At 43.8% G+C, this 25754-nt stretch overlaps 1 protein-coding gene across 1 annotated transcript; it reads right to left on the bottom strand.

Annotated features, from left to right (window-relative positions):
* Nucleotides 1–49: 49 nt before the first annotated feature.
* Nucleotides 50–24093, bottom strand: CMTM6 (CKLF like MARVEL transmembrane domain containing 6). Its single transcript, XM_090046457.1, has 4 exons — nucleotides 23864–24093; nucleotides 8813–8989; nucleotides 6356–6454; nucleotides 50–5401 (listed from the first exon to the last, which is right to left on the bottom strand). The coding sequence occupies exons 1-4, from the start codon at nucleotides 23975–23977 to the stop codon at nucleotides 5246–5248; spliced, it is 546 nt and encodes a 181-aa protein (XP_089902583.1). The 5' UTR covers nucleotides 23978–24093; the 3' UTR covers nucleotides 50–5245.
* Nucleotides 24094–25754: the final 1661 nt, after the last annotated feature.

The raw sequence follows: 25754 nt of genomic DNA, 5'->3' as shown, positions 1-25754 counted from the left end.
ACTGATACCAAAATGCTAGCAGCTGAGATGAGAAACAATGTGAGCAGGCTATTTGTTAATCCTTTATTTAAAATTATTACAAAAATTTTAGAAATTTCATAAGACAAAAAAAATGCATTAAAAAGACCACAGGCTTAGAGAAAGAGAAAATACTTAAATATATGGAAACACTTTGATTGACATTTCAAGGCATGTGCAGCAAAAGCTAAAGAACCATATATAATTATTATATCTTCCTTATTCAATAACTAATGATTCTCAAAGGCATGAAAATAATACACATTAATTTTGCTAGCGTTCAAAATTATCTAGGATGATATAAAACTGGGGATGGTCATGTTTGGGGCACCTGGTTGGGTCAGATGACCTCCTGAGGTCCTTTCTGACCCTAATTTTCTATGATTTTATGATGCACACTCAGCATTTATAGTGATAAAAGCAAATAGTCAAGAATTATTTCCCAAGTTACCGAAGGCACTGCCAGTTTAGTGAATTGGTGCAATTACATATACTTTTCTAAAAAAGCTTACAAGGACATCTTATTGGAGGTTTCATATTTCTATTGCACAAATTAGTTGCTGTGTTTTGAATGGAATTAAAATCAACACAAATACAACTGCTGTCAGGCCAAAGACCCTCTTTACAGAGCTCTAACCACAATGTGAAATATTCCCCTGCTTTCTAGAGATGGAGTAGAGCTTTAACAAGGAAGTGCCTTAAAAAGGATGCTGATTTTTTTTCCTCTCACTGGTATTCTAATTTTAGGTTAAAACAATATGGGTTAAATATTAAGTGAAAAATAAAACTGCTCCCTTTAAACATTATCATATAATATTCAAGGGGCTCCCAGGCCTTTCATGCCACTTCCTCCCTTCATAACTGGTCCTCAACAATCCCGTGTGCTCATCCACATAGTACTTCAAGTTATACACATTGCAGAAACTGGTGGGAAGATTCATTGGCTCTGCCTGGCGTCTCAGACTTAAGTCTACAATATAGTGTTTTGCTGGCAGAACTCTGTGTTCACGTGCTAAGGCAGCCGTGGCACCCTGCCCCAATCCAGCAGAATTATTTCACCTCTGCTGAGTGGAAGGGGGCTTCTCCTGCCACTCAGCTAACAGTTTGCATAGACATTCCCATGCCTTTGCCCAGCTGCTGCCGTCCATTCAATGCACTGTACAGCTGTGCCTCCAGGATGTGGAATGGAGCCACAGAAAGCTACGACAAGGCCACAGGTCTTCAGAGAGGTGAGTATAGACAGCCTTACATTGGCCAGTTAGGAGAGACCAAAGCTTCTCAGTGTGCTCAAGCCAATGTGCTCAACCAGATCAGGCTCATAACAGCACAGAGCAGACATCCCTCCCTTGCAGGTACAATGTACAGACTTCCTATAAAAATGATTCTCTTCCACAGTTTTTATGATTAAGTGCTGCTCCAAACAACAACACTTTAGTCCAGTTTCAATAGCTCGCTCACTCATTCACATACACTTTGAAACCATGTGTAAAAAAACCCCAAAACAAAACAAAAAAACCAAAGACCATCTGATTCTAGAATCATCTAATGGGGAACATCCAGCTGCTTCAAATGAGCTTTTACAGCAACTGAATCACTCCACTTAGCATACAAAGGTGGATTGGCTGGAAGATTTAGGCCAATCATTCTTTTCCCTGAGCTGGTATGGCAGTCTGGCTTATCCAAACTTTTGTTAGGAATTGTATATTGTCGTCACCTTATAGATAAACTCAATTAGACAGAACTGCAGGCTGGTCCAGTAATAGTTGCCACAGGACATGGTAAGATGGCCAACTGTCTGGCAGCCAGGGTATTTAGGAATGTAGCAGGTCTTGCTTCTCTCCCCAGAAATCTCCTATGGCTAACTAACTTATTAGGAGGGCAGAACTAACTTATTTTCTGAAAAAAGAATGGATGACCATTGGAATGTAGTTGACTGTATTGTTTTTCATTCCTTTCTATTGGAGAAAGGCACTTCCAGCTTCTCCCTGGCTTTACAAGACAAATGATTTGATCCTCCATTTCTATAGGAAGGTCACCCCATAGCTACTGTTGAGGGTGGAAACCACACTACAGAGGCACTAAAATGAAGCTGGATAACAAATGAGGAAAAACTTGCTGCAAAAAACAATGCTGATTTTGCAAGGAGAAAGAAAAACAACAATGGATGGCCTGAATGCTACTTCATACTACATGTGTCAAGAGTACTTGGCCTTTTAGCTAAAATCAAGCATGACAAGGCATCCAAAACCCCAGGCCTCTGTGCCTGAGGCTTTCATGTAGGATACTAGCCTGGATATGGGAGCGGGGAGGTTGGTAATCTGAACTCCCAGATCTGGCCTGGGAAGTAAGATGCTGGCCCAGCTGGAGTTATATTCCCCATGGATTTTTGTAGACATAGTTAAACTTCAAATCCAACTGAGCAAAGCTCATTAATTGGCTATTTGGGATATAAATAAAAAAATCAAAATGCTATACAGAGGTGGGCAAGCAAGTGCATTTGGCTTTTTTTTTTTTTTTTAGCAGTAAGACCATGAGACTTGGAGTCAGGAGGGCTGAGTTCATGTCTCAGTTCTGGCACCAGCTCCCTGCAACAACCTTGGGGAAAAAAATGACTTAAATGTCTCTTTATTTCACTTCCCTCAGCTGTAAAGTGAACATAATCATTATTTACCTTGTGCACAAAGCACTTAGATAGATATATCTGAGGACTCAAAACTATTATGTAGGACTCAAAATTCTTCCTTTTGTAGAAGGCCTCCCAAGAACAGTGCTATTTAAGTCTGTAGCATCCTACAAATTAATAGATGTCTACCAGCAGCAATACCTCCACTTGTACGGCATACTGGAAGTATATTGATTCTATGCTGCCTGAGAGCTGAGTTCTAAACAGGCAGAACAAATAGGCTGGCTTTTATACAATGGTAACCCTCAGCCTTTCTAATACAATAGCATTACAGTGTTATTTTTACTTTTAACTGCAACTTTAAAAAACAAATCCATAGGCATTTTTGATATGAGGAACAAGAATCTAGTAAAAACAACATACAGAAACATTAACAATACTAAGTCAAAAATAGGGGACGATGTTTGCTGTAGTGACAACTACCAATTTCAAATTATGGAATTGCATATAATATTGCCAATGACAATGTATTACATCTTTGGAAGTACTGTTTGGAAAAATACTCTTTACTTTGCTTTCTGAACACCCACAGTACCAATTCCCAACAGCAGTAATAACCATTCTCCATGTGCAGACAGTAGGCTTTAGTGCAGATGTGCAGAAAATATGACCGTTTGTCTGACAGAACAGCCCTTTTTCCAAAGAAATAGAAGGAAATACATATATGCATTGCTGATGGCATGCTACAGAGTAAGCATGAAGCCCCATCATTCATGCAAACCACCCAGTACCTCTTCCACATTCCTTCAGTGAAGTGTAGTGTTAAGGGTGAATCTTTGAGAGTAGACACATAATAAGAAAACAAACACAGATCCATCAGGAGACAAGAGCCTTGGAAAAGCCTCTGACCTCATTTTCAAGGCCTCAAAGGCATTACTGCAGCCTCCACATCTTGTTCTGAAAACAGGGTGAGTGCCTGACACCCTCAGTCTCGGTGGTGCTCTAAAAGTTTAAAGGCAATTGTTTCATCATAGGAAATGGTGAAGCGCTGTGGGGAAGTTAATGTCTCAAGCCATGGAAGACATAATGTACGTCATGAAAACAGACGACTACTTTGCATTATCAGCCTTTTTTGTTTGTTCTAATATTCTGTGCTACCTCCTACTCTCCTTTTCTACTACCACTTACCCTGCATGCATAGTTGTCCTATTTTCCTCTTCCACCACCAGATCTCTGAGGAATGCCTTTCTACCTCATAGCTCTCAAAGATAGCCCTACTGATCAGGACTCCAGCACTGCCTAGTCTTATAGCTCTCATGCAACTATGGGTTGTTGCTTTAAGATTAGAATTTTACACAGTTGTTTTGCTTGGTTATTTATCCATTCAACAGAGCTGGACTGTAGCACAAGAATCTCAAACTACTGCCATGTATACAAGCAATGATGAAAATAAATGTAGGCTTTTCCTGGCCAAATTCGTCTTAATTATGCAGAAGCAAATTGCACAAGTTGTTTAATACATGTGATAGGCACTGGAGAGCATCTAAGTTCAATGTTCTCCCTGGTGAAGCTTAATAAAAAAATGCCTAAAAATACTTCTTGTGCTGCCTAGTAAGAAAAGGTGATAATTTTTTTGTTTTGTTTTGGTAATATCTTTTATTGGACGAACTGTGTAGTTGGGAGAGATATGAAACAAGCTTTCAGGCACAAGGTGACCTTTTAGCCCTTTTTCTGTTTATAGGCAATTCTGCCTCCTCTCAATTCTCTTTCATCTAATATGAAAATATTTGTCCCTTAAATTTGCTTCATAAAGCTACTATTTCAAGTTTCTCTTGAAGTTTTTATGGCTTTTTAGCTATTTTAAGTGCATTAGGTATGACTTCAAACTTTCAGAACTGTGGAATGCAAAAATGGCTACAGGATCCACAATGTGTCTATTTCCAAAAAACAATTGGCCAACAGTATCTGTCACTGGGTGCCTTATACTGACTTTCAGAGAGAGAGAATCGAGAACTAAAATAAGAATCAAACCCTTTCAGGAGCTAGAAACTTCTGTAAGAATCAAGAAATGTCCCTTTTATAGGTATACTTTAACTGACCCCTGCCACATGCACACAAAACAAGAAACAACTACGCTATACTAATTTATAGTAACCATCTAAAACGAAGTTGAATGTCACCAACACAGATTAGTGAAAATTAAACAGAATTCTAACCCTGGTCTGCTGTACTTCACTTTTAAACAGAGATCTTGAAATTCAAGCACACTCTATTGGTGTATATAATTCTTTGCTCTTAAAATCTTACAAGTAAATTAGAACACTGATTAACTGTTTTGTTTAAATAAAAGAATTCTGGATGGAGACAGCTGCTTCCTTTTGAAGTGCACATCTTCAACAATTACTAGTCAGTACAAGTTATCTGGTAAATTGTATAAATCATGATACCCGAGATACTGTTGTTAAGAAATGTAGAAGCCTATACAAGTTTTTGGTATGCAGTATGAACAAAGTTGGTTAGAAGGGAAAAACAGAAAGAAGACAGTAACTGTCAATGTAATACAGTATTTCATCTGGATTTAACTAATAGAAAGAAACAGACTTTTTAAACTTTTTCTTCATTTTTCAGTGGTTGATGCTCTGATGGTCCCTGTCGGTTTGGGTTCTCTTTCTTTTTATTGGCTTCTTTTTCTTTACGTCTTTCAATAAACATATAGATAAGATCACCCAAAAATGCTAGACTTGCCAGAAATCCAAATACCTGTGAAAGTAAAAGAACAACTTAGTTGTTTAACATCTATGCATACATATTAAATGTTGTTGCAACACTGGCTGAGAACCTGATGCAAGGGAACAAATCTTTTTCCACAGGAAAAAAATTATGCATCTTTTGTGTACTTTTTCTGCACACTAATGATCAGGGTACATTAAGCTTCCAGTCTCTTTATGCTCACAATTGAATTCTTATTAGAGACTGGTCACAATGTTTACTTCTAGCATATCCTGTGTAGAAGCATTTTTTAATGCTTGAATTGCAGTTGATGCAATTCATATTCATATTACGATAGGACTGAATATGTCAGATTTAAAAAGTTTCTTAATACACTACTAGAGGCAGAAATTAATACTTTTCTTTAAAGAAGTGCTGAATAAGGTGTGGCTTGGGCAGAAGCCAATCAGTATTAAGACAAAATCATGAAGGAGAAAATGATGACATTGGAGTAGATCTGCAGAAATCTTTACAGGGTATGCAAGTAAGAAAATTGCACCTTGATTTCTTGATTTGCATGAACCTGCCAGAATCATTTCTCTGATTTATTGGCTTGCCATTCCTAATCACAAGAATTGACTGCAACAGAGTGTGCATTTATGTGACGCTTTAAAAGAGTCACATTTTATAGAGATGATTACCACCAACAAAATCACAAGGTTTAAAAACAAAAATTCCTTTTCTGCTCACTCCAGAAAAAATCTTATGGAAGTATTCAAGTCATACTATGCTTTCACAAATCTATATTAAAGTATATTCCTGTGCACATTTATGTTCTTCCCACAAATGCAATAAGTCACACCGAGTTTGGGGCAGAAGTTTTTAACATTTACCAGTTTTTGTTAGTTCATGGATAACGTTCTTTGATACTGACGGTTTCAAAAATGACAGAAGGTTTAACAGTAAACAAGGTATGAAATAGAAATACAGGGTAAAAATACTTACTATTGCAAGCGTTTCAACAGATGACTTGTCATTGGTTGCAGCAAACACAATTGAAGCTAAGATAAAGAAACAGCTCACTATTGCTGTGGTCACTAAATCCTGCAAATAGGAAAGATTATTATTACAAATAAAATACGCATTAAAAGAAGTGATATTAGGAGTGCCCAAGGTAATCTGAGACTGAAATCAAATGTGAGCCCAAACACTCTTACAAGCCTAGGAAAATTTGTCTTTCAAATAGCATACAACATAGCGTTCAACTCCAACAGTTGGGAAAGGCGTCTGCATTGCATTATTCTTTCTAGTCCGTCCCCATAATGCCTGGAGTCATAACTTTTCTCAGAGTATTCTGTATTCAGGAGAGTCTGTTCAGCTTTCCTAATTTCATTCAATATTTAAAAGTTATGGAGAAAAGAAAGCAAATTCATTCTTTCACTACAGATACTCTCCTATCTTTATCCCTTCAGTCAAAGAATGTATAATTGTTTGCTATGAGATGCAACAATTCTCCAGTAGGAAGGATGCTTATATATACAATACTGTATCATGGTCTCTTTAACTATGCTCACTGACACTTACTGTCAGTATCGTATCTTCTGAAATGTAAGGAAAATAACTGGAGTCTGAAAGGAGGTGGATAAAGGGCAAGAAACAATTGTATAAATTAAATTGAAGAAACAGACACATTCTAAATAATTAAATGAAATATTTTGCAAGATAAACGCACCAGTATATGCTGGCAACACACTGTCCCCAAAGATATTATAATTTAGGAGCACTGATAATTTGTATGACAGAACATTAAGTCCTAAAGCCCTTTGCACAGATGTGCAGATCTATGCTACTGACTCATCCCAAAAGTAACATCAGTCTCATCACAAATCATCTCATTAGCTCCAACTCATAAGAATGAAATGCAGACAGTGTAAAAGGCAAGAGAGGATCTTTTACAAGATAAAATATGAGAAGTGGGGGTAAGTCAGGGGAAATCTCAGGTGAGGTTTCAATTTGCTATTTAAGTTGAGAATGAAAGAAATCCCCATAAGGGAAGATGTGTTTGGGCAGTCTGGCTGCAGTATTGTAGTTGTGATAATCCAGGAATATGTGGAAGCAGGGTTCTTAATGCTGTCTTTTACTGGACTAGTTCGGAGAGATTTTAGACAAGTTTTGGGGCACAAAGTACCCTTCTTTAGGTCTGCGTGGCATGTTTGTTCACATTTAATTAAAGGAGGACACTGTTTGCTTGTAAGTCTTGTTAAACAAAGGTCTATCCATGCCACTAACGCATTTTAGAATTATTAAAAATGAGAATATTTACATACTAATCTCTTAATCTCTCTTAGCATGAAATATATAAATTAATTAAATCAGTTTTGCTCTTGAATTTTCAATAAAGCTACGTTTGGGTTAGTAAAGAATATTTGGCTTTTTTGAAAAAAAACTATTCCCATTAGAATTTAGCAAAGAAACAAATATATTTCCTGGTCTCACCTGTTGTTAACCATGACCTATGGCTACCCATTTGACCATTTTTGTTTACAATATGGGAGAGAGACAGGAACAGCAAGGGAGAGCATATGCACATGCACAAAAGGAGGGACTCTGCAAGTCTTGTACGGAAGTTCTGCTAATTCTCTTCCTTCTCATTTATTAGAGACAAGAAAGCTCTGATGAGCCCATCTTGGGATAGGGCTGGATTTTTTTAATTGTGTTTTTCATACCAAAGAAATCCTAACTCACTTTACACAACTGAGGTTAAAACAGACAGCAATCTCCTGCAGACCCAGAAGTGAAAGGGTGAAATTCTTTCTTTTAAAGGGTTTGTGTTATGTAGCAAGTCAGACTAGTTGTTCATAACAGTCTCTTTTTAAACCTAATGATACCAAAGGACATGTGCATGTACGCTCAGAAAACCTGTTTAAAGAAGTATGCTTAGTAACCCTTAACTGAACCTATTAACCCCCAGTCTGTTATTCATCCAAGGAAATCTTATCTGGATGTCCCAGCAAATAATAATGTTTACCACACCTTACTCCTCAGAACAACATGCACTGGCACAGGACTTTTCAGGCAGTCACCAACCCCCTTCTTCACTTTCTCTGTTACCCACCAAGTTCAGGGGCATAGAAAAAAACAACCCCAACTGAAGAGAGACTAAAAAGAACAGCCTGTTTCCTTGAAAACCCAAGTGGTCTTCCTAGTTCTGGGGCCCAAAAATGAAGCACCGTGAACTCATAATTGCTAACATAAAAACATTTAAAAATTTGTTTATGTAAAGGAGATTCTTAAAGTCGATTATGGTCCTATGTAACATGATGTTTTAAAGAGGCACATAGAAGAACAAGCAAATCATTGTATATAGCTTGTTATCAAATAATATCAATCCTCTAAACTCATATATAAAGGTGGATTATGACAGAAAACTTAAATTTAAAGAAAAATAAATATCATCCTTACTGTTTTTCTGATATTGTCGTCCCCAAATTTTTCATACAACGTAGTGCAATACACAGCCAGTAGGAGGAGGCTCAGAAGTAAGGCACTGCAGCTTACAAATTCAAAGAAGTAAAGGCCGCCGCATGAGGTACAGCTCTCCACAATTTCTTCACAAGTGAAGGCTACAAAGGAAAATAACTGTGGAAAAATAGGAATCATTCAAGTTAGATAATTACTTTACTAATGTCTGTACCAGGCAATTGAGTCACTTATCTAAAACCTAGTGAAAATAACTATCTGCAAGAAATAAAGAACATGGACTTGCAGTTTGTGACCTGACAAACACCAGACTAAATACTTGGTATGTGTAGAAAAGCTATATTGCTGTTAAAATTAAGCACTGTATCTTGTATAAACTAGGTCCACCTGAACAGAAAGCACTAAATTAGGCAGCCACATAGCTTCTTAATTTTACAGTAAAAGTGAATAATACATGTTTTCCTGTAACTGACAGGTAGAGGCCAACTGGAAAGATAGGGTATAACAACAAAAAAAATACAGTCAGTGAACTCTCTGGCTGCCTATGGGTAAATTGTAAGATCACATGTAGTCTCATGAGCACTGGCTGGTATTCACAGCCAGAAGGCAAAAAACAGGAATGTTAAAGAAATGGCAGAAGATGATCATTCAACTGGGCTCCTACACTGCAGTTCTTCCTGCAGTGCTGCTGAAGTGTTTGGACCCTCTGATGTATTGCACATTGCAGACTAGGTAAACACTCCCCACTAAACTGCATTTCCAAAGAGACTATGGCAGAAAGCAAATATTTCCATCTGGACTCAAGTCAGACACATGTGTTGTTCCATCTCCCCAGAAGTCTACCGGGGTGCACTGATGAAGTGGGGGTGCACCGATGAAGATTTTTTTTGGCTGATACCAACGGCCGATTATTAACCAGCCATATCGGCTGGTACAGGGCCAATATGCAGCCTGACAGCTTGAAGAGCAGCTCCCTGCTGGTAAGTCAGGGGTGGGGGGAGAAGAGGTGTGTGTGTGGGGGGGACAGATCAAGGCCCCCACGGTGAGGGAGGGAGAGGGGCAGGGTCAAGTGCTGCCCCGCCAGGGCACTGAAAGCAACCCTACTGGAAGCAGGGCAGAGCCATGGGTGGCTCATCCAGGGGGCACGGTGGGGTGGGGTGCGGTGGTGGACAGGTCGTATTCAACCTGGAGGGATGTGGGCAGTGGGGTCCCCTAGGGCTCGGTCCTCAGGCACACACTGTTCAACATCTTCATCAGTCACTTGGACGAGGGGGTAAAAAGCATCCAGTTCACATTCACAGACGACACTAAGATGTGGGGGGAAGTGGGCACGCTAGAAGGGAGGAATAGGCTGCAATCAAACCTAGACAGGTTACAGGGGTGGGTGGATGAGAACAGGATGGGTTTCAACACTGACAAGTGCAACATGATGTACCTGGGGAGGAAGAGCCAGCACCATACCTACAGGCCTGGGAACTCCCTTCTCGGCAGTGCAGAGGCAGAAAAGGATGTTGGAGTCATCATTGATGCCAAAATGAACATGGGCTGACAGTGTGGGGACGTGGTCAGGAAGGCCAACTGTACCTTGTCATGCATCCACAGATTTATCTCAAGCAGGTCCAAGGAGGTGATCCTCCCCCTCTATGCGACACTGGTCAGGCTGCAGCTGGAGTACTGCGTCCAGTTCTGAGCACTGCAGTTCAAGAGGGATGTGGACAGCATGGAAAGGGTCCAGAGGAGGGCCACTCGCATGATCAGAGGCCAGAAGGGCAGGCCCTACGAGGAGACACTAAGGGATCTGAACCTGTTCAGCCTCCACAAGAGAAGGCTGAGGGGGGATCTAGTGGCCATTTACAAACTGGTCGGGGGGGATCAGCAGGCATTGGGGGAATCCCTGTTCCCCTGAGCACTACCAGGAGTGAGTAGAAATAATGGTCACAAGCTGGCAGAGGGTAGATTCAGACTAGACATCAGGAGGCACTACTTCACGGTCAGGGCGGCTAGGATCTGGAACCAACTTCCAAGCGAAGTGGTGCTGGCTCCTACCCTGGGGGTCTTTAAGAGGAGGCTAGATGTACACCTTGCCGGGGTCGTTTGACCCCAGTACTCTTTCCTGGCATGGCAAGGGGTCAGACTTAAAGATCTGCTCAGGTCCCTTCCGAGCATACCAACTATGAAACTATGAAAGCCCCTGCCCCCCAGCCTGGGCTCCGTGGTTGTCAGCAGCTACGCAGAACCTGGGCCAGCTGCAGACATCTGCTGCCTCTCCGCCCCGGCCAGGGCCCCAGCTGCCTTCCAGCCCCAGACCAGGCTCTGGAAAGACAGTGCATAATGGCGATGCTCCCCGCTGTGCTGCCCTCACTGCTTCTGCAAAGCAGCATTGGAGCCTGGCATGGCAGAGCACAGCAGTGGGCACAGAAAGCTTCCTGCTTCCAGCTCCCCGCTGCCCTGCCACACTTCCCCAGTGTGCACAGCAGCAGCGTGGGCAGCAGCACAGGGTTGTGCCCTTCTCTGATGCCCCTGCCTGCAGGGGAAGTGTGGCAGGGCAGTGGGGAGCCGGGAGCAGGCAGGCTGCTTTCTCCACCCCCACTGTGCCCTGCTACACCAGGTTCCAACACTGCTTTGCAGAAGTGGTGAGGGGAGTACAGCGCGGGGAGCACTGCCAGTATGTGCTGCGTCCCCAGATCCCAGGGCTGGGTTTGGGACTGGGAGGCAGCTGGGGCTGGGGCGGAGAGGCAGCAGTTGTTTGTAGCTGCCTTAGGTTCTGGGTAGCTGCTGATAGCCATGGAGCTTGGGCTGCTTGCAGCAGGGCTTCTATGAGAGCAGCCCGGACTCCATGGCTATCAGCAGCTACCCAGAGCCGGGGCTGGCTGCGGCCAGGAGGCTACAAACAGCTACTGCCCTCCTGGCCTGGCCCCAGCTGTCTCCCAGCCTGGGCTCCGGGAAGGCAGCAGGTGCTGGCACTGCACCACCCATTGGGCCTGGGGAGGCAGCAGCTGTTTGTAGCCTCCAGGCTGCAGCTGGCCCTGGCTCTGGGTAGCTGCTGATAGCCACAGAGCCCGGGCTGCTCTCAGCAAGGCTTGCAGCATCCCAGCTGCCTGCTCCCGGCTGGCAGCAGCTACTCAGAGCTGGAGCCAGCTGCAGGCAAGAGGCTGCTGCCTCCCTGGCCCCAACGTGTGGTGAGGAAAATGGCCTCATATGCCATGCTTGGCATGCGTGCCAGGGGTTGCCAAGCCCTGAGTTAGATGATAACAACTAGAGTGCTGGTAAAATGCTCATCTCTATTGCAACCTCTGCTGTTACAGCAACAGATGTAAAATATAAATCTGAAATTTGCCTGAATTTGGACAGAGCCTGTGAGAGGTGGTAGGTATGTGAACATGTTTTATTAGATAATGCAGGCCAAGAGTCCTGTCCAGCTCCTACTCAATAAGCTTGAATGCTGACTGCCCCGCAGCCAGTTACTGTCCTGCCTCCAGTCTCTCCTTTTGTGAAAGGTTGCTGAATGCGTGGTCTCTGGACAGCTCCAGGTGCATCTGGATGCCATCAGGTTTCCGGACCCTTGCCAATCTGGCTTTTGCCCTGGATACAGCACAGGGAATAGGCTCGTGGCATTGGTCAGGGATCTTTACTTGGACATCAGCAGGGGTAATTGTGACCTACTGATCTTACTAAATCTTGCAGTGGCCTTTGACACAGTTGACTGTGAATGAAATGCTGATAAAACCTGGTTAGTATTCATGGGACCACTCTAAATTGGTCCTGCTCTTTCCTAGCAGGGAGCTCCCAGAGAGTAGTATTTGGTAAATGCCTAAGTAAAGGTAAGCCCAGCAGTTAGGAAGGCTACCTAGGATACAAGAAATTATTTTTACCGAGGTGACTGGTTGGGCATGGGGAAAAAAAGGCATTATCAATGTACCTTTAATTTTATGGCCAGTCAAGTTTTCTGTACCTGAATGTCTTAGGCTAGTGAAGCCACACTAATAGATTTTGTACCCGATGTTGGCTATATAGGGTGGGGAAGTCTAGCAGTAGGACAGTGGCCAAAATGACACAATTGCAAACAAAATTGCTGTACAAAAGCTTAGAGAATATCATAAAATAGCTTACAAATCTGATAGACCTACAAGTGTCATTTATTCAGTTCGGTTATAATTTGACAAGCCTGTTATTGGAACAGGCACCAAGAGTTACACAGTAAATTATGCATAATTTTTTAAATATTCTTTTAAGTAGAATAATATTATAAAAAACAGTTCCTACAACAGCAGATATATAGCGACTTTGTGGGGGGGGAAATGGCATCTATGTAGCAAATTTTAGTTGAGGGTATGCAGCTAGGGGAAAGATTCTTTTATCTACTTCCTTCAGAACAGAGAAACATTTCTTGTTTGTGGGGAGCTTGGTTCTCAAATTTGGTATACAAACATTTGTATTTAAAGTTTTCTTTAAAGGGTAATTGGCTTTTTTTCTTCAGATATACAGTGCAGTGAAGTCTGGGTAGTAGATATGCACCAATATATCAATCACCTATTGGATTGGCACCAATAAAAGGAAAATTAACATTATTGGCAATTGGCTTTTTTTTGCCAGTGTAATCAATAATGTCACCACTAAATGCTGTATGCATGCATGCAGCGGCAGCATGCATGCATGCAGCCAGGAATGCAGCCCAGCACCTTGGAGAGCAGTGTCTGGTCAGTAAGTTGCGGGGGTGCAGATCAAGGCCTCCATGGTGAGGGAGGGACTGGAGTTGGGGCAGGCGCAGGCATTGCACAGCCAGGGCAGTAAAAGCGACCCCATTGGGAGTGGGACGGAGCTGCTCAGCCTTTTCCCAGCAGAGGGTACGGGGTTGGGGGTGTACTCGGGACAGGCGGGAGTGGGGTGGGTGGCAGTGGTGTTGGTAGTTTTGAAGTGGCACTAGTTCACCCTGTGGCCACCCCTCCCAGCACTGCTGTCGCCTGCCCCAAGCACAGCCTTGGCCCAACCATGACCCCCATGCTTCCCCCAGGGTTGTGCACAATGGTGGGGTGTGACCCTCCAGCCAGTCAGTGACCCAATTGACTGTGTAGGTGTTGATGCCACAGCCCCCTAGTTTTTTAATGAGAATGGGGTGAGAGACAGTGTCAAAGGCCTTCCTAAAGTCCAGAAATACTATGTCTAGTGCTACACCTGTGTCTAAGGATTTTGTGACCTGGTCATAGAAGACCACCAGGTTGGTCTGATAGGACCTGCCTCTAATGAACCCATGTTGGTCGCCCCTAAGCATAAGCTCCCCTGCTGGCCCCTCGCGGACATACACCAGAATAATTCTCTCAAAAAGCTTAGCCAGGATCAAGGTAAGACTAACTGGCGTATAGTTTCCTGGGTCCTCCTTCCTCCCTTTTTTGAAAATGGGAACCACACTGGCTCTTTTCCAGTCCCCTGGCACCACAAGTGCTTGTAAAGCTGTGCCAGGGGTCCCGCAAGGACCTCTGCTAATTCCCTCAGCACTCTGGGGTGGAGATCATCAGAACCAGCTGATTTAAATACATCCAGACCCTCCAGAAGTTCCCCGACTAGATCCTCGCTGACCCTAGGCCGGGGTGCACTTCCCCTGGGGCCTGCGGGGGTCCCCGGGGGGGTGGGAGGGTGACCCGGTCCCTGCTCAGAAAAATGGAGGCGAAGAAATTGTTAAATAGGTTAGCTTTGTCGTCTGGTGCGATGACCAGATTTCCTAGCGTGCTTTGGGTGGGAGGCAAGGGTTATGAGCAGGGCTGGGGGGCAGGGGCCTTGGGTGGGGGACACAGCAGCAGGACGGGGGGGCAAAGGTCATGAGGAGGGCAAGGGGCAAGGGCAGCAGGGCTGGGGGCAAGGGTTTTGGGTGGGGGGCAAGGGGCACAAGCCGGGCATCCTGCCATGTACCCCCTGCCCTCATTTTGTTTTTCTGGCATGCCAGCACCTTCCAAGGTAGGCATTGTGGGGGTTTTTGGCATTCCGGCCAAAAACAGTTGCCTACCCTGATATAACTCTATTCTAAATAGGTGCGGGTAGAGGCAAGAGTAAGAGACCTGTCTAAAACATGGAATCTCTTGATGCTACAAAATGCAGAATTGCAAAATAGCAAAATCAGGATCCTGTAATTCACCAGAGTGAACAAGATTAAAACCCAATGGCATTATACTTCCAGCACTACTAATGTCCACCAGATTTATTGAGAATTCAGGATTTAGCTGTACATAACATAACATTTGACATAACACTCATCCCTGACTCCAAAGTTATGTGCTTAAATGCGTTTTAAAGCGTTCAATGGAAAAAGCAAAACTTGCAAGAGAGATGCTACAACTTGACATCACCTCCTGCCAGTTTAAAATGATTTCTTCTACACTTTAGAGTGCCTTACCAAGCACGCTGCTTCTTTCTTTTGACCATGTAATTGAATTAGGTTAGATTCATCTCCAAGGCCAAAGTTCCTGTGTTAAAACGCTGGTTTCCCCAAGGTTTTTTAAGGCCTTGTTAATATCTCGAAGTTTTGAAATGTTAATTGCTGGCATTTATTTGTACAATTAAGTAACTTGAAGATAACATTGAATGCGTCCCCTGCAAGGATAAGAATGGCAGCCTTCATCCTGAATTTTCCTACGGTACATATAGGCTCAGTACTTGTGGACTGTAAATTCCACAATATAAACCATGCCCAAGTGACAACACTTCAGATTAATATTTTATATTGAATACTTAACAGCAACAAACTTAATGCATCCCAGGAATAGAAAGAACTAGAGCTCAGCAACTAAAACAATATGATTATTTCTCAGCATATATTTCTTATGTTTCTGGTCATAGATCCTATTCTTTACTAGCACTGAAAAATTAAATCAACTGCCTTCCCTAGACAAAGAAAGAACATTAGATGTGAAAATACATGCTAACCCAACTCAGAACAGAGCTCCAAGACCCAAATAACCAGGATCAATCTATATTAAATTACCGAACTATTAGGTGTAAGCCACAGGAGGTGACAGTGCCATTCTACCTGGTGCTGGTTAGGCCTCATCTAGAGTACTGTGTGCAAGTCTAGGCTCTGCATTTTGAAAAAGATGTGGAGAAGTTGGACAGTCCAAAGGCAGATGGAACAAATGATATAGAGGACTGGAGACAAACCATACAAGGAAAGGTGGGGACAATTAATAAGCATGTTTAGCTTGCAGAAAAGGCAATTAAGGGGAAACATGACAGTAGCCTTCAAATATCCAAAAAGCTGCTATGAAGAGGGAGACAACTTAAGTCTCTCTTGCTGCAGAGGGGACAAGATGCACAGAAACGGCTACACTGCCAAACAAGGAGGACTTCTTAAACTGCATCCCCAAAGGATGCATCCTAAATCCAATACCGTTCAAATAACGTTCATCGTCAGAGATGATCCAAGTACACTGGAGCATGTCTTACAGCAGGTGGATGGACTACAACATCCAATGGCAGCCCTTGAGAGATTAGCAAGTGGCCTGTGGGCCCCTGTCATCCACCCAGAAGGGACTGAAGTGCCCAAGCTGTGCACATGGCAAAGAAGTGACCCACTGTCACACTGCAAGTGGGTGGTGTGTGCAGTTGTGGGGGGTTCTCGCAAGTGCAGCAGGGGGTGGGGGGAAGCCCACATGGCTGGGAGAAGGGGGAGCTGGGCTGTCAGTGCTGTGTATGCAGCAGCTGCACAGAGTGGGAAGCTGGGCCTCTGGACTTCTACTTCCCAGACGCGTGCACCACAACACACACCCTCCTGGCTGTGCAGGGAGAGCTAGGTTGCCTATTTTGCAGAGACGGCCATGGTGCAGAGATGCTGTACAGTGGAGGAGGGGCACTAGGCAGCCCAGCTTCCCTCCTCTACCAGGTGTCCATACTGTGTGAGCTTCGCCCCCCCCCCACTGCATGTGCAACACAGGAGCACTACACTGCCTGTGTTGCCAATGCGGCTGGGAGACAGGAGGATCCAAGCTGCCCACAGTGCCAGGGGGCACTCGTGTGGTCTGTAGCCTTGAGTCTGGTCTGTGTGGTATGTGGCCCCAGGGTGCCTGAAAGGTCAGTAGTCTTGGACTACATCATCTCTTGAGGCTCTTTCCAGCCCCTCCATGTGTATAACAACAACTTTGGAGCAAGAGTTGATGATTCTTTTTCGTCTCTAACATCACAAGGATTATTAACATTTGCTAACAGGATAAATAAAAATCAAGGTAAAAAAAAAACTGGATTTTTTAATTTAAATCAGATTGTTTTGATTTAATCAAATGTTTTATATTTTTTGTTAGGATGCTTTTTAAAAAAAAAACCTATATAAAGATAGTTTTAATTTAAGATGTGTTAAAGTTCAAAGATATCATCATGCAATAAGGATTATAACTTCTAATTATATACTATTTGAGACAATATATTCATGTAACTTTTTTAGAAAAGTTTTATAAATAGGTCACAACAGGCCATGGACTGTATTAGGGGCCCAATCTTATGAGGTTCCCAGAGGCTCCTCTATAGATTAGCAAAGATTAAAGAAAACCACTCGACCCAATGGGACTTAGTGCTCAGTCTAAAAGATCCCATTAAGCATCTCTGTGATGCTTAGTTTCAGTTTTCAAACTGTGGATTTGTCTCCAGAAATAACATCCTTGTTAACAGTAGTATAGAGAGATGAGACCTGATAACAGACCTGACTACCCACCCATCACCCCTATTGTCTCTGCAAGTTTGTGTACATAGAGTCAAGCCCTTACCTTTCTCTAAAAGTGCAAAATTACGAAAAATTAAATAAATAAAGGGGGCGGGGAGTAGATCTGGACAAGGAGGAGGAGTCTGGAAGCTAGGACCCTATTTTATCACTGTGTAAATATATGGGTTTTCCTCAAACAGGGACCAGTTTCCACATACTGCATTCTGTTTCCCCAGAAGCATTATCATGGATACCAATTTCACCTCCAAAAGCCTCCCTGGGCAAAAGCACCTAAAAATGCCTCCACCCTATTTCTTTAACCCTTCCCTATAAGAAGCTTCTCAGAAAGCTATATTGCCATTGAGGTCCCTGTCACCAGATACACAGCAAATCTTCTCAGCACAACTTTTGAACAGTGGTAATTTTGGTTTAAATTGCCGTGAAGAAATGCTGTGACGAATGCCCGCTCCAGAACTATAGACTAACCTGTACAAAGCAGAGATATCTTCTCCACTAACAATCAGGAAACAGGTACCCAAATTCTCTCCTGACTCTCCCCCCAGCTTTAGGATTACTACATCTACAGCATGCATCACATAACAGTGAAATGTGAGCTGTAAAAGGTTTTTTGCTATTTTTAAATCATTATCCTTATAGTTCTGTCCATGAGTACTGGAAATGAATACCTCCTTTTTCACTTGAGGGCAAGTCATTCATTGATGCCAACATCATATATACTGCTAGTAGTTAGTTTAAGAATGCCCCATCTCTAAGATAGCCTTTCTACATAATGAAAAGCTGTAAAGGTTCAGTGTAGTTATTCCTATAGGACTGTAAGAGCTTAAGGACTGTTGTTGGAGTCTCAACAGTGGCACCTCACAAATGAAATCTTCTGGTTTAGAATTATATTGAAGGCTGCTAATCAAAGATGCTTCTGTTACAAGTGTCCTATATAGTACAGCTTGTGCAGGAACTGAACAACTGAAAAACCAGAACGCATCTCTCTCACTGATGACACTCCTTTTTAGTCTGAGGTTATGCATTGGTATTTTTACATGCAAACTTTTGTTTTTAATTCCCCACTTAGATGACAAATATTATGATTTTAGGTACAAATTCAGATCTAAGATCTTGGCACAACATGTCTTTCCCTGTCTACTTATGCAAAGAATTTGAACCAGATTTTAGGTAACAAATAAGATTATTTTCATATTAAGCAACTGAACTCCATAAAAAACACAGTGGGCACATCTATATGTTCGATAATGCACTGTAAGTATGGCACATTAGATTTAGTACCTGTAATGACAGGCACTAACTTAATGCACTGTACTTGGCGCTACTGTGCATTAGCGTAGATGAGTGCTTTCCAAATGATGTTAATGCGCATTAGACTAAATCTACTGTACATTAGTACTTTAGCATGGGCTTTACCTGCTGTGCTAATGTGGAGTAGAATTAGTCTGCTGTGCATTAAGCATCTTGTGTAGATGTGCCCATTGTTCCCAATATTGCTTTGGCTGTTACATCTTTATGGGCGTAGCAGGGCTCCTGAAGGGACCTGCATTTATGTAAACAACTCTGCAGGCTTGGGAACAGAGGCAGGTCACCTGAGCAGAGAAAGACAGGGCTTTTATAGGCAAGTAGAGAGGGTTTGAGGTATCTGCCAGAGGGCTAAGAAGCTTCTTTTCTATTTTAAGTGGCACTGGTGGCTTAACCTTGAGCTCTGCTGTGGCAAACTCAAGGCCTACTTAGAAAACTGGTAACTCAGGAGCCCACAGACTGAGTGGGGCCCAGTAAGGGGTCCAGGCACCTATGGACCTGGACCAGAGGGTCCATGTGCCCAGGGAAAGATGAGCCAGCCTGGAGGGGTCTAAGTTGGACTAGAGGGTCCCCAAGTCCAGAGAAGGGCTAAAAGGTGGATTAAGAGGGCCAAGAGCCCAGAGGAGGGGCTGCATGCAGGACTAGGAGTCTGAGAACCTGGAGGAGGGGCTGGGTGTGAGACCAGGGGCCTGTGGCCTTCTTCTGAACTTCTGTAAGGGACTGGGGGTCCACAGGCCCAAAGGGGCTGAGTGTATAAACAGGCAACACCAAGGAGAGACCCCCTGGGAGGTTTGGGTCATGGTATAGGGGAGGAATGGAGCTACGCATTGAGCCCTTAAGGTTACAAGTCCCCTGGTGGGGCAATCCGAACATAGCCTTAAAGCTACAGGTGCACTGCAGAGGCACAGACCAGTTAAGAGGGCTCTTTGAGCTTAAGGGTTGAATTGAGGCTATTGGGGGTCTGGGAGCAAATGGACTAAGGCTCACTCTTAAGGCCTGTAGGCAGCCTCAATAATTCAACCTCTAGTAAAAACAAAGCATAGCAGGTAAGCAATCAAGGGAGGGCTACAATAGAGCCTGAGCTGGGAAAGAGCTACACAGCCATCAGGGAGTATCATAGCTGCCCCTGATCACAAACCTGTTACAAGGGGATCCAAAAATAAGATGCTCCAAAGAAAAGCTTCAACAGAAGCAGTCAGTAATACACTTGTATTACTATATGCATTTATAAATTAGGAGAAAAGTGATCCCAGAGTAATACCTGAATATGATGGAACTTAAATCTGGAAAGCAACTTTCTGCAATTGGTTTTACTGTATTTTAGGGAACACTGTCACAGTGAAGTCGCAAGTGATCTGATGAAGCAACATCCTACTTAAAAGCATACTAGATAGTTGACTGTGCAATATTAACTTGAAGTTATTGTTATGCATATTATTATACACACAACAGTCTCTAGAAATCCCAAAATGCTGTCTAGTATACAACTACAGTAAGACAGTCTCTACTCCAAAGAGCTAAACAGACAATACAGGAAATGGTTCAGAAACACACAGGTAACAAGACCTGACCAAAGCTGTGCAGCAGGTCACCAGTAGTTTCAGGAGTAGAACTCAAGTCCCCTGAGTCCTACCCCAGTGTCCCATCTATTAGATCACTTTGCTTCTCAAAAGATTGCAGTATCATGTTTACCAGATTTTCAAAAGCAGCAGTTTTCAGGATTTGTAATAAATATATTTTAATAAAATATAAAGACATAGATTTTCTTCCTAATAAAGTGGTATGTCACTCACCTTCACCTAAAATTATCTAAAAGATTGATTCAGGCTTTGTGCTCTGGCCAAGGACTCAACAATTTGTATATTTCAAGAAAGGGGAGTCAAGGTAAAAGAAAAAAAATTAGCTGTCTATTGAGGAGTACAAAGGAAATCTCGCTCTTGATACCTTCCCTATTTGTCTCCCTGCCACTGACAGGCTCCAGTAATAAACTGCCAAAGCCTTAGAAATATCAAGTTTGCACCCACAGAGGTCTACCAGTTTCCCGTCTTGCTTAAGATTGGCCCTAGCAATTTATTTCCTTCCTTCCTAGAAAAGCTTTTAAAGAGAAATGCCCCAGCCAAGTAAACACAGGCATGTGAGCAGTCTACTACATAAGTCAACAGGACTGTTTATACCAGTCTACGTGTTTCCAGAAGTTTGTTTCGTGATAAGCATTAAAACAAAAAGTACAAGTTAACCCCCAAAATAGCTGAAATAGTGTTAGCTTTGAGATTGTTACAGGGTTCTTTAAAAATTATTTTTAAGTATAACTTTAAAAAATACTAAGTGCTTTCTCTTGTATCTTTTTTCAAGTGATGGTCATGCATTTTAAAATTTTGATTGCTTCCTTTTTTGGCAATGCCCAAATAAAAACCAAGAGGTGGAAACCACCTGGTGCTCTCATGGCGATGACGCATTTCAGACTCTAAAGTCATTCAGAGTCAGTTCCTATTAACTGTATCTATGACTGGATGATGCCCTTTTCCATTTGGGTTTCACTACCTCCTTGCTAAGGTCTAGGCTGCTGCTCTTGCCATTAATCACAGCAAACAGCATTTTCAGAGACTCCATATATGTGATATTTTAGATGAACTAGGGCAGTGGTTCTCAACCTTTTTAGACTCAAGTCATCCCTTGGAAAATGCCAGCTCTTCACTTTCACCTACTGCTTGACAATGGGAAAATACTAAACTGAAAAAAAAACTCAGAAAGACCGCAACAGGTCTGAATGGTTTTGACACCAGATTCCTGTTTGAAATCTCTGAGTTTATCTTGTGATTCATGTTTAGGTACATGCATATCCTTAAAAGGATATCAAGTCACCCCAGGATGATCCTGGTTGAGAATCAGTGCTCTAAGAGTTAGGATTGAACACTTGTCAGATGCTATGCCAAAAACTCACTGGTGAGCTGATGCAGTAAAATGGATAAAAGATAAAAGGACAGAAGGATGTTCTAAATGGATTGTATCTGGGAGCTTATTAAAGTTCATTTCTGAGCTATCTTCCACATTTAAAAATAAAAATCAAGAGATTATAAAATACACATCAAGAGGCTAAAGGGTTTAAGATTCTCTGACTTGAAGTGATGCACTGCATTTCCCTATCCAAGCTACACCTGTTCACTGTAACAACCATCAGAGGAGGGAAGCTCTGGAATATCCTTCTAATGATTTTTGGTTTTAGACAGAGCTTAAAACATGCATGAATTATTACATACTGTAGTTTCCCGTGTCAGGAATGGACTGGACTAGATGACCCAGAATGTCCCCAGACTGAGGTATCACCACAGTCTACTGACAGTTATGTTAAAGGATTTCTTAGTGCAAAGCATTACATTTTCCATGTGGGTTCAGCCCATCTTAATTTCAGATTAAAATGGTATGAGCACAAGTACTGAGGTGACAGTCACACTGGACTGTGCTGTCTCCTCTTATTTATCTGAATCTACAGCAGACTGAGATCATTTGAAACATGGCATGTGAAGATGCCTCCCTCTTCAGAGGCAGATTCCAATATTTGAATCCGCTGCAAATATTATATTATAGCTGCAATCCCAGTGAGTCATCTTCCTTTACAGCCTTTAGAAGATCAGCATTTCTTACGCAGCACTGGATTTAGGCTATTTTGTCAGCGTTTTAATTTTTTCAAAGCTAGACTTTTTAGATAAAGTTAAACTCCCTCTGAAGTACATGGCGGCTGTATGAATTTCAGTGAAGGACCAACTATGCTGACTTGTAATTTGGTTAGGATTTTATTTTAGGGTCTGTTTTAAATTTGGATAGGATAATGCCCTTCCCTAACCTCCTTCACTTCTCTGTACTAACAGGTGCACTTTAGTTTCCCACTCCACCCAATATCTAAAGCCAACTGCCTGGCAGGGGCAGCAGCATTTTGAGGCAAGCAGTGCCCAGAGAATCCACTGACTCCATGGCTCATTATAATCTACCTGCTCCTTTCTAGACTCCTCATTCCAGGTGTTGTTAAAAAAACCTCTTCTTTTTAACAGTCTTGATGGTCCACCATTGAAGCTTGCCTTTCTTCTACCATTCTGCTCAGGTGCTCCTGGTCAAGGAAGTTCCTCTATCAGCACCCAGCAGACTGTTTTAAACTCATTCCAATGAAGGTAGGTTTCTTTCTGCTTCTCCCTCAAACTGAATCACTGGGCCCTAAGGCCTTCATCCTAGTAGTGAAGCTTCCAGCTTAATTTTAACTGGGGAAAAATGTGTGGCACCGCACCTCACTGCCTGCACCCTACTCTTCAAAATCCTAGATCCACTCACCCTCAGGGTTCAAATTACACTTTGACTCTTGGAGAGGTCTGCAAAACCACTTAAATCAATTCACTGATTAACAAGTCCACCTAAGTGAAGGAGCAATCTGCTTGGAGACCCCCCCCCCCCACAACACTACGATTTTTCAAATCTTACAGGGGGGGCTCTCATCCCCTGTAATCCACACCCTGCCTACCCCACTAGTATTGTTTTGTATAGGGAGGGGCAGGGGAGACCAGCACCAGTTAAAAAGTTTAAGGGAAAAAAGCAGTTAGGGAATGAGGGAGATCTCAGGCATGAGGTGCAAGGGGTGGGGAGAGAAATAGGGTCAACATAGTTGTCAGTTGAAAGAAGCCCCTGTGGACGGTCTCCACCTCCGCCTGCAGGCGGTCACCCTGCCTCCGGGGGGCCCCCGGTGTTCGTGCCCGCAACCTTGCAAAGAATTTTTCCAACCATTTAACCGGTCTAAGAAAAGATACGGCACCTACCCAAAGAAATTTGTCAGTCAATACAGTGATACTTACAGCTTTGTGGAGGCAGCTTTCACTGCCAAACACCAAGCACCCTTCTCACAACACCTCCCCCCCGCCGGCCCGGGGAAGGCTCAGGGCAACCCCTGCCCCCGCCGGGATCCCCTCAGCCTCTGAGGGCCGCGCTGGGCTCAGCCCGGGGCCGAGGTCCCCCCGCCTCCGCTCCGCCCCGCCCCGCTCAGCTCCGCTCACCAGTTGCAGAGCTTTGAGGGCAAGACGCAGGCGGCTCAGGTGGGGGGAGCAGAAGAGGCCAGCGCGGACAGCGCGGGGCTCCGTGGTCTGCTCGTACACCGCACCGTTCTCCATGGTCGCCGCCGCCGAAGCGAAAGCAAAAGGCACAAGGCGGGGCGCGGGGGCAGGCGGAAGCGGCCTAATGCAGCAGAGCCGGCCGCCCCTCCTCCTCCACAGCGCCCCCACGCGGGCCGGCGCGGCAGGGCACGGCGGAGGGAGCGCAGGGCCCAGCGCCGGCCTGCACGCGGGGGGGGCGGGGCGGGGCTCTCGGCCCGCTCTAGTCAGTGCGCGCGTAAAGGAGCCTTCGGGCCGTCGCCTGTCCCCCAGCTTTACAACTGCCAGTCACGAAACGAACCCCGAGGTGTCAACACAAAGCCCTCAGGCGTGGGCTGCAACAGAAATGCGGCTCGCTTGGTTTCCTGCCGGGATAAGATCTGGGATTTTCCAAGGAGCACCTCACCTAGGGGGACTGCTGAGGCCTGCCGGCACGGGGCATCACCGCCGCCTCCTTTCCCGAGGGGCAGCCCCTGGTACTCGCCGGCCGGAGGGCTGGGCGCGCTCGGCTCCACTAGGGCGCCGGGGTCTCTGCTGCCTGGTAGGCATTTAAGGGGCCAAGCATGATCCGGTATATTACACCCTACTCAGGTCCTCAAAAAAATCACCAATACAAAGAAGGTGGGTGGATGCCCCTGCTTTTTGTGACTCCATTTTAAGGGTAACTACATGCAAAAGTAGATGCATTAAGGGATTCTTTGGGGGCTTGAACAGGGCAGAACAGGATCACACTCAATGCACTCAGACACTTGAGAGGTAGCTTAGGATCTGTGCTGTCAAAGCAGTGGTTTTCAACCTTCTTCCATTTTTAGATCCCTAAAAAAAAAAGTGAACGGCAGTGCAAACCCCTTTGGAAGTTTCTAATGGGGCTACAAACCCCTTTGAATTGCAAATGGGTATTCACATGCTTTTGATCGATCACAGTCCTCTTTTGCCGTAGACCACAGGTTGAAAAAACCAGTGTTTCCCAACCTTTACCAGCCTAAAGGCACACTTACATTAATAGTTTTTCTGTGGCACACCTGTTAAGGCATTCCCCGGCCTCATACCTGCAGTAGCTCATTGCCATGGCAAAATTCTGCGGCACACCTGTTCATTTCTGAGGCCACGCTTTTGTGCATGGCACACTGGTTGGGAAACACTGAGCAATACTTTTTGTTTACCAGCTAGGTCAACGCAGCCCCCTGGTGTAAATACAGCGCATGGCAACACAACAGAATTTTCTGCTGGAGTAGCTAAAACACCTCCCGTACACTCCTCACTAAACCTGACGAGCATCGGCATCCTTCTTTTGGCAGAGGTATGCTAGAGAAACTGCTGATACAGATGCAACCAAAAGGTGAGGCAGGGAGGGGGAAGAAGCAGAGGTTTAAAAAAAAAATCCCTAGCCAATTTAACTATACTAGCAACACTTCAGTATAGCCCTGGCTACATGAATAAGTAGCAAGTGAGAAAAAGCAGCAGGAATACTGGCCCACATCTCAGAGGAGGTCAGCCAGTAGCACTGCCTAAGTTAGAACTTGTCCAGACCTCACTGGGAAGGTCCTAGGAGATGCAGACAATTGCCTAAATAAAGAAAAAAAGAATCACGTTATAGCTGCTATCAAGGCTGTGTCCAGATAAGCATGGACAGTCCCCCAGTACCATAGAGGCATGGCGTGGGGTGTCTTAAGAAGGATTTCTGGGTATAATCCTGCCCAAAATCCAGTTCCTTATTCAGTTCCATATACTTAGCACAGTGTCTGGGGGGTGGCGACAGTTGGCAACTAGGGGCGGCTAAACCGTGCTTTGGGCCGGG

The sequence above is a fragment of the Crocodylus siamensis genome, chromosome 5, assembly GCF_052110815.1.
Source record: "Crocodylus siamensis isolate JL-2025a chromosome 5, ASM5211081v1, whole genome shotgun sequence".
Classification (NCBI taxonomy): domain Eukaryota; kingdom Metazoa; phylum Chordata; order Crocodylia; family Crocodylidae; genus Crocodylus; species Crocodylus siamensis.
This window is presented reverse-complemented; position numbering and strand designations above follow the sequence as displayed.

Coding starts and splice junctions, on each gene's coding strand:
- CMTM6 (XM_090046457.1), bottom strand. CDS start 23,977: ATGGAGAACGGTGCGGTGTACGAGCAGACCACGGAGCCCCGCGCTGTC. Junction 8,990..23,863: donor CCCTCAAAGCTCTGCAACTG/GTGAGCGGAGCT, acceptor ATTTTTCCACAG/TTATTTTCCTTTGTAGCCTT. Junction 5,402..6,355: donor CTGTTGAAACGCTTGCAATA/GTAAGTATTTTT, acceptor TTACTTTCACAG/GTATTTGGATTTCTGGCAAG.